Below are 7,999 nucleotides of genomic sequence, written 5' to 3' on the forward strand. Positions count from 1 at the left end.
TTCGAAAAATACTTTAAACATTTATACTTAGCATAATAGAAAAATATTAAAAAATCATAAAACTATACATGGAGATTTAGTGCTTTACTTAGCTGAATACACCATGGTCCGGTTTATTGTGATTAATCTCAGCTGAGGGCTGGAGATCACTCAGAAGTAAAACTGCACTCCAGATGGAAGGGATCAGTTTCCCGGAGTAAATGGCTGCTTTGCAGGGTGGACTCTGTGTCATTATACCCTGCTGAGATTGCTTCCAGTGTTCCCTCTAAGCTGAGTTGGTGTGAGCCAGCTCACAGTTTTTTAGCCTCCGGCTCACACATTTTTGTCTTAGCCCAGGAGGGATGGGGCTCCAGAGCAAACTAATTTATGCAGTAGCCAAATCACTCACAACTTTAATGCCAGGAGCTCACAAAGTAGGATTTTTGCTCACAAGACTCCACAGCTTAGAGGGAGCACTGATTGCTTCCCTCCTACTTGGGTCTCCACTGCAGAGAAAGACTGTATTTTTCCTAGGTAGAGGCTGAATGGGGGGAGGGAGATGGAAAGCTGAAGTCAAGAGGGGCAGATAAAGTTAGGTTGATGGTCGGTTGGGAAAGAGATAGGGTTGCCATCTCCAGGTTGGAAAATTCCTGGATATTTGAGGGGTGGAGCTTGGAGAGGGTGGGGTTTGAGGAGGCGTGGGACCTCAGACAGGGACACTGCCATAGACTGTACCCTCCAAACCAGCCATTTCCTCCTGAGGAACCATTGTTGCCAATCTCCAGATGACACAACAAACAAAAATAGTGAATAATGAAAACAAGTAGGCAAAATGTGTGTGTGTGTGTGTGTGTGTGTAAAAGAAAATACATTAACAATAATAAAGTCACAACTTTTCAGTATTCAGAGACAATATCAACATTCAAAGTACATATTGCATGTAAAAGTCCAAATTCATATCAAAGCAAGTCATAACAGTCAACATGAAATAAAGTTGTTTGTATAGATAAAGTGCTTGTGTAATTCTTATCAATAAGATAGGAATGTTCCTTCTTCCTTTAACAATAACGTCAACTTGGAAATCATTTTGCAAAATGCTTCTACAGAAGCGAATGCAGGAACATAATATTCACAAATTTAGAGAGTTCAACAAAGCTAGTTTCACATCAAGCACCGAAGCTGGAGCAATATGCATAGTGAAGATTTGAGGGGTGGAGCCTGGAGAGGGTGGGGTTTGAGGAGGGGTGGGACCTCAGACAGGAACAATGCCATAGACTCCACCCTCCAAACCAACCATTTTCTCCCATGGAACCACCGTTGCCAATCTCCAGGGGAGAGCTGGAGATGACTCAGAATTACAACTGCCCTCCAGATGGCAGACATCAGTTCCCCTGGAGAAAACGGTGAACAGTGTCATTATACACTGCTGAGGTTGTCACAGCAAATTGACGCTGAGTGCTCAAGGCTGGGGCACCTACCCAGAGCCTCTTTCTAGCGCCCACTGTATTAATTTCCACAACGAGCCTTACTCCTAGTCATTATATAAATAAGCCAAGACAACTTGGTCTCTGGAAGCTGCTAAAAATATTTCAGTCCAACTTAAACTTGTTGTTTAAGATGGATTGTTCTCAACGATCCTCAGATTTATAAAATCTAAGTCCTTTAAGAAAGAGTTATGTTAGGAATAACAGGCAGACCTTTCTGAAAGCTGTTGTCTTAGCTTTTCCTGAGACACCTTGATACTCCAGTTTGATCCCTTATCAAAATTCTAAAAGGTGAGAAGACATCCCATAAAGCTGACTTGCAACAGGGCGGAAGAACTTCTTGTATACTTCATGCCTGTAAGGCAGAGATGTTCTGCCAGGTTTGTGGTTGAGGACATCAATGGTTTTCCATCATAGCTGGCACACCCTCCTTTTTTCCATTCTGCCCATTTTGGCCTCCCTAACCTGCCCACTACGTAGAATAACAGTCCAGAGTAGGTTTTTGGATTAAATTATGGACACTATAAAAGGTAAAGGTTCCCTTGGTCGAAAGCCAGTCGAGTCCGACTCTAGGGTTGCGGTGCTCATCTCCGTTTCAAAGCCGAAGAGCCAGCGCTGTCCGAAGACGTTTCCGTGGTCATGTGGCCGGCATGACTAGACACCAAGGTGCACGGAACGCTGTTCCCTTCCCACCGAAGCGGTCCCTATTTATCTACTTGCAATTTCTTGCTTTCGAACTGCTAGGTTGGCAGGAGCTGGAACTAGAGACGGGAGCTCACTCCGTCATGCGGCACACTCTGGTCTCGAACTGCTGAACTACTGACCTTCCACAGCCTGCAGTTCAGCATCTTAACCACTTGAGCCACCGCAGCTCCTCACAGACAGGTAGGCCATGGCAAACCATCTCTGACCGTCTCTTACGTTGAAAACCCTACATGGTCACCATAAGTCAGCTGCAACTTGACAGCACCTTCCACCACCCCCTCCCCTTCTCAGGGGCAGAGCGCCTCAACGCCAGATGCTGCCGCCAGACGGGAGGGGCTAGCCGTCACTTGCACACCCTGTCCCAGAGAGATTGACTGGCTGCTTTCCGCACTGAATACTGGAATTACGTCGACCTTTAAACCTGATCCAGTCGATGGCTTGTTATGTACTTTTTTAAAAACTGCAAAAAATAAAATCAAAGGTTAAAGAGTAGTCATGGGTTAAAAAGAATCACCAGACAAATGGCCTTGAAAGTTTATTAAAAATCAAAGAATACAAAACTTCACATAAAAATATGTATTTTAGCTTTCCACATCGTTATACACACACAAAAGAATAACATGATATCTTAAACAGCTGCCCACAGTGCTATTGAACATAACCCACGTGGTAGCCAGTGCAATTTATTGGTTTCCCCATGACTCTAATGGAACGTGATACCTGCTTCTCTTAAAACTATCCTGTTTTTAAAGATGGACACTATTTCATACACTGAGGTTTCTGTAATGGAGGTACATACTCAATATTGCTAGCATGTAAGAATGGTACAGATCTGTGTTATCAGCCCTTGAATACTGGTTTATTCAAGCTTCAGTCTTTTCTTGTGCCAGCATCTCTTTAAAGCAAGCAAGCAGTCAAGGCAAAAAAGGCAGGCATCCAAGAGGCCTGAGATCTCGGCAATTCAAAATTCAATCACTGTTGATATGCTTGCCAGTTATGATTCATCTTCTAGAATATCTGTGGCATCTCCCCCAGGGAAGAACAAGCACGGCTGTATTTTCCTCTGGCTGTGGCGCCTTGAGCAGCTATAATGCAGATATTGCCAAAGGCAGGGTCCCTCGAAACCGCTTTTCAACAAGTCCTTCGAATCTGATGTTGTACGTGCAGCCCTTAAGATCATAGCCCGGATGTCCAAGTGTCGTTCCCAGAGCAATTAACATCAGATAGCTTGCTTCCCACTGCCGACTGCTCAACTGACGCACTGCGCATTTCCAAAGCTTCTGCCTCTGTTCGTTTTTGCCTGTCGAAGGAATTTTGTACTTGCAGACTTTACCTTTCCCAACAGATGCTGGCACAGTTAGGTCATACACGTTATTCCTCTCCCGTAATATCGAAACAGCAGCGTACATCCAATACGAATATGAATGCTCATTAATGAACAGTTGTACAGTTTTAAAAGTTGTAACTGTGATAAAACTCTGAATCAAGATGAAGTGCAGACGTCATGTGCTACTCTATAGTTTGGAATGTCACACTCTCCTCCTCTTATGGACCCAAAAGCTTCCGCCTTCCATTTTGACAGGTTTCTTTAGTGTGTGCCATGCTGGCGCCCAAGGAAGATATTAAAGCTTACTTTCACAGAAATAATGCCATCTCAAACATTCAAAGATCAGTTTTTAAGAACATTTGTTTCTGCATTTCAGAAAGACAGAAGGTGATCAAGATGATTCTCTGTTTAAATATTCTTTCCACACTCCTAGCTCAAGCAGAACTACTGGGACAGTGCTCTGGAGATTTAAGAACTTCCATTAAAAAAAAAAAAAAAGCATGAGAAGATGTGACCAACGGCAATGAGGTGCTTTTTAAAAACTCCGGACTATGGAGGATGTATGGGGGGTTTTTTGCTTTAAAAAAGTTAAGAGTTGTCATGGCGATATACAGTTGCATAGTATACCTGTATGCATCTGAGAAAGAGAGTGACTGTGTGCATTGGGGGGGGGGGAGTGCCCCTTCTGCAAGACAACAAAGAGTTACTTTAAAAGCACAGAGAATCTGAAGTGTACATTGCAGGCATTTGCTCCTGACACAAATAATGCACACCGCAATACAGATTCCTCAGCAGAACCAACATCATTCCTTTCTCCCCATTCTTTAGGTTGGGTATTTTAGTCAACAACATTGTTTGGACCCAATCAGAGTACAAATCATAACCCACCGTTCGTTAAATATTTGAAACTTGCTCTGACCAAGAAAGAAAGAAAAAAAAACATAACAAAAAAGGCCTTTTTAATAAACCGAAGGCACAACCTGGTGAGATGTTCTACTCTGCGATCCCCGTTGAAGTGAAGAAGAGTTGTACAAGATCACTGGATTGTGCCCAATCTTCTTCGACGGAGCCAAACTGGTGCCGGACGATGAGTGAGCAAAAAGCAAGGGTCAAAACACTTTAGAGTGTCGTCCTTTTTGAAATAAAACATTAAGCAAAACCCGCAGTTCCACTGTAAGTTAAAAAACCCTCGGCGTCAGCAACGTGATGGGAGTCGCTCGGGCAGCCCCTCCGGAACTGTGAACCCAACTGAGAAAACGCAGACTGGGAAAGAATGCGTGGGAGCAAAAGCAAAACTGAAAGAGTCCCCCCCCCCTTGCGCCCCAAATTCGCCATCTCTTAACATAACTTAGTCATACCATTATGCAAGTTAAAATAGTTCGAGTTATTGAGCTGAAGTTATGTCTGGATACAGGCAAAGTGAACAAAGAAACGGGAGCCAAAAAAGGGGGGGGGGGAGCAGCACAAAAAGTGACACACAGATCCCCCACGAGAGAAAAGTAAAGTTCGAACCATCTGTCTTTTTTCCCGACGAAACGAAGAAAACCCCACGACAAACAAGCGCGGCTGCAGCACGAATGCCACGGCGCTTATGGTCCTCGCGCAGTATTCACGCCAGAGCTGCTTTGGCACTGTAGTATGTCATGGATGGGGAGAAGACAAAACTTCCACGTCTGTATAAGGCTTCACAGTTAAGCACGATAAAATTTCTTTTTAGATGGACTCCACCACCACACAAAGAAACATGCAAATGTTGGATGCAGATATTTGGCAACACCCTCAAACTGATGCTCTCGGTGCTGGTCTCGAGTCCCCCCACCCCACCCCAGCCTGGCATCACACTCCATGGCTTCGTCAAGAGCAGACACCCCCCACCCCACCCCCTGAAGTCGGCCATTATCTGCTAAGGCTAATAGGCAAACTGTCTCTATGCTTCTTTCTTCTCCAGATATTACGGTTATATTGGTGGTGACCTCTGTTGCCGACCGGCTGCCTCATGATTCCATTGCTGGCAGAATTGTATTCAGTGCACTGGTGAGCACCTTTCAAGGGAAACTTCACTCCGGTGTGCTGCTGGAAGAAGAAGAAGAGGAGGAGGACATTGGATTTATACCCTGCCCTTCACTCAGTCTCAGAGCGGCTTACAAACTCCTCTCCCTTCCCCTCCCCATAACAGACACCCTGGGAGGTAGGTGGGGCTGAGAGAGCTCTGACTGAAGAAGAGGAGATTGGATTTATACCCCGCCCTTCACTTGGGAGTCTCAGAGCGGCTCACAAACTCCTTTCCCTCCCCCTCCCCACAACAGACACCCTGTGAGGTGGGTGGGGCTGAGTGACTGAAGAAGAGGAGATTGGATTTATATCCCACCCTTCACTTGGAGTCTCAGAGCGGCTTACAAACTCCTCTCCCTTCCCCTCCCCACAACAGACACCCTGTGAGGTGGGTGGGGCTGAGAGAACTCTGACACAAACTGCTCTTTTTCAAGGACAGCTGTACCAGAGCTTGTGACTGACCCAAGGTCACATCAGCAGGTGCAGATAAGAGTCCACGCACTTAACCACTACACCAAACTGGTATAAGAAGAATTCAAGATTATGGCCTGATGAAAACCTACACATCTCACTAACTTTGCCTCCTACCCTTTATCAAGGACAGCGTCATATCAATGCACATACTCACAAGTTCTGCTTTTCACCTACACAAAGTTACAACATGTTTCAAGGAAAAACAGTCTAGAACACTTCCTAAACAAAAATGGCATAAACTTAATCCAAGTGCTCCTACTGCTCTGTGACCACTACTATCAATTATCGGACTCCATCGGGCAGCACGTACCTGATTATTAGTTGCCATAATCAAGGTTCTCGCAGGCACAGATTGCGTTTTACCACTTGGCAGAGGCAACGCGGGTGGCAAACTGACCGTAAACTGAGACGGTGCTCGCAGATTGAAGTGGTACACATTAGGTGTTGTGCAAGGTGGAGTATCCGAATCCTTGGGACACAGAAAAGGGGGAGGGGGAATAGAAGGTTTGTGTTTTTTTGAAAAGAAAGGAAACGTAATGTTGACTACTCATTTAAAAACAGCAGTGTATAAATTAACACCGAACTTCAGAAGACCAAGGAAGTTGCCTCTTCTAAAAGTCCTATCTTAACGCTTGAACTCTTCTTCAAAAAAAACATTCATACATTCATGGTCACCTTCCTTTTGAATAAATATTCTGGGACTTAGAAAAATAATTCCAAAGTACTTCTTGATGATTATTGGAATGGCACAAAACTAGACCAAGGGAGAAGCCTCTTTGCTTTCAGTTTGAGGAAGGTTGATCTTGCACTGAGTCCTGGCCGCAACAAACAGATCTCTAGAGCAGGTTCAGAGGAAAATCAGGTTTTGGGGAAAGGTTGAATTTTAGTCCTGCATCTTGCAGTCTAACACTGTCAGAGAACATCTGTTGGGCAATGCTTAGCGCAACATGCACTCCTTTAGAAAGAGGGCACAGCTCATAAAAATGCACCTCCTGCCTTACCAGGAAACGAAAAAGACTTTCTTTCCAGTATGTAGGTTTTGGAGGGGAATGACTGGCTAAGTGGCACCAAGCATTTTCCTTCATGATTTAGTTATGGGGGGTAATACAGGCATGACTGTACGCTGAGGAATCAAATGCTAGCACTTTAATAAGTTGTACAACTTGTGTTTGACTGGATTTTGTATGGTATATTGTATTATTATATTGTACTGTTCTATATCGCTGTGTAAGGCGCCCTGAGCTGGCCTTGCTGGGAGGGCGGGGTAAAAATCTAATAAAATAAATTGATAAATTTTATTTTTATTTTTAAATATTTTTAAAATTAGATGTCTGAACCGCCCTTTCTTGTGTAGGAAGGCTCAGTGGGGTACGACAAATTAAAACAATAATCAGATTGTTAAAAACGATTTCATACCATGATAATCAAACCTAAAATCAGATGGGGTCTTCGGCACTGACCAGTGTTCCCTCTAAGCTGAGTTAGTGTGAGCCAGCTCACAGTTTTTTTCAGCCTCCGGCTCACAGATTTTTGTCTTCGCTCAGGAAGGATGGGGCTCCGGAGCTAACTGATTCATGCAGTAGCCAAATGGCTCGCTCACAACTTTAATGCCAGGAGCTCACAAAGTAGAATTTTTGCTCATGGGACTCCACAGCTTAGGGGGAGCGTTGGCACTGACCAGGTGGGGTTGTGCACCTGTGTCGTTTACAGAGCTGGTAATGAGTGGTGAGATGGAGAGGGGGGGAGAGGAGAGCCGGGGGGAGACCAGTCTAGATGGAAAACCTCGGCTGCCTCAACTGGCAGAACCCTTCAGTTTTACAGGCCCTGCGGAACTGAACCAGATGCCGCAGGGCCCGGATCTCACCTGGAAGGGGGTTCCACCAGGCTGGGGCCAGTGCTGAGAAGACCCTGGCCCAGGTTGAGGCGAGACTAATGCTTTGTGAGCCGGGGAGTGCCAGAAAGGTGTTGCTCGTGGAGT

At 45.0% G+C, this 7,999-nt stretch overlaps 1 protein-coding gene across 3 annotated transcripts in view; it reads right to left on the minus strand.

Moving 5' to 3' along the window:
* Positions 1-5,350: 5,350 nt before the first annotated feature.
* Positions 5,351-7,999, minus strand: part of PAPD7 (PAP associated domain containing 7) — a 36,133-nt gene continuing 33,484 nt past the window's right edge. For 2 of the 3 annotated variants that reach the window (XM_015427089.1, XM_015427088.1), the window contains exons 11-12: positions 6,332-6,490; positions 5,351-5,568 (exon numbers count right to left, since the gene is read on the minus strand). In XM_015427089.1, coding sequence (XP_015282575.1) covers positions 5,392-5,568; positions 6,332-6,490 — 336 coding nt within the window. In that variant the 3' untranslated portion in view covers positions 5,351-5,391. The remainder of the gene's footprint in view (positions 5,569-6,331; positions 6,491-7,999) is intronic. The other variant, XM_015427087.1, reaches the window with a different exon arrangement.

This window comes from Gekko japonicus, unplaced genomic scaffold (genome assembly GCF_001447785.1).
Source record: "Gekko japonicus isolate JY-2015 unplaced genomic scaffold, Gekko_japonicus_V1.1 scaffold458, whole genome shotgun sequence".
Taxonomy (NCBI): Eukaryota; Metazoa; Chordata; class Lepidosauria; order Squamata; family Gekkonidae; genus Gekko; species Gekko japonicus.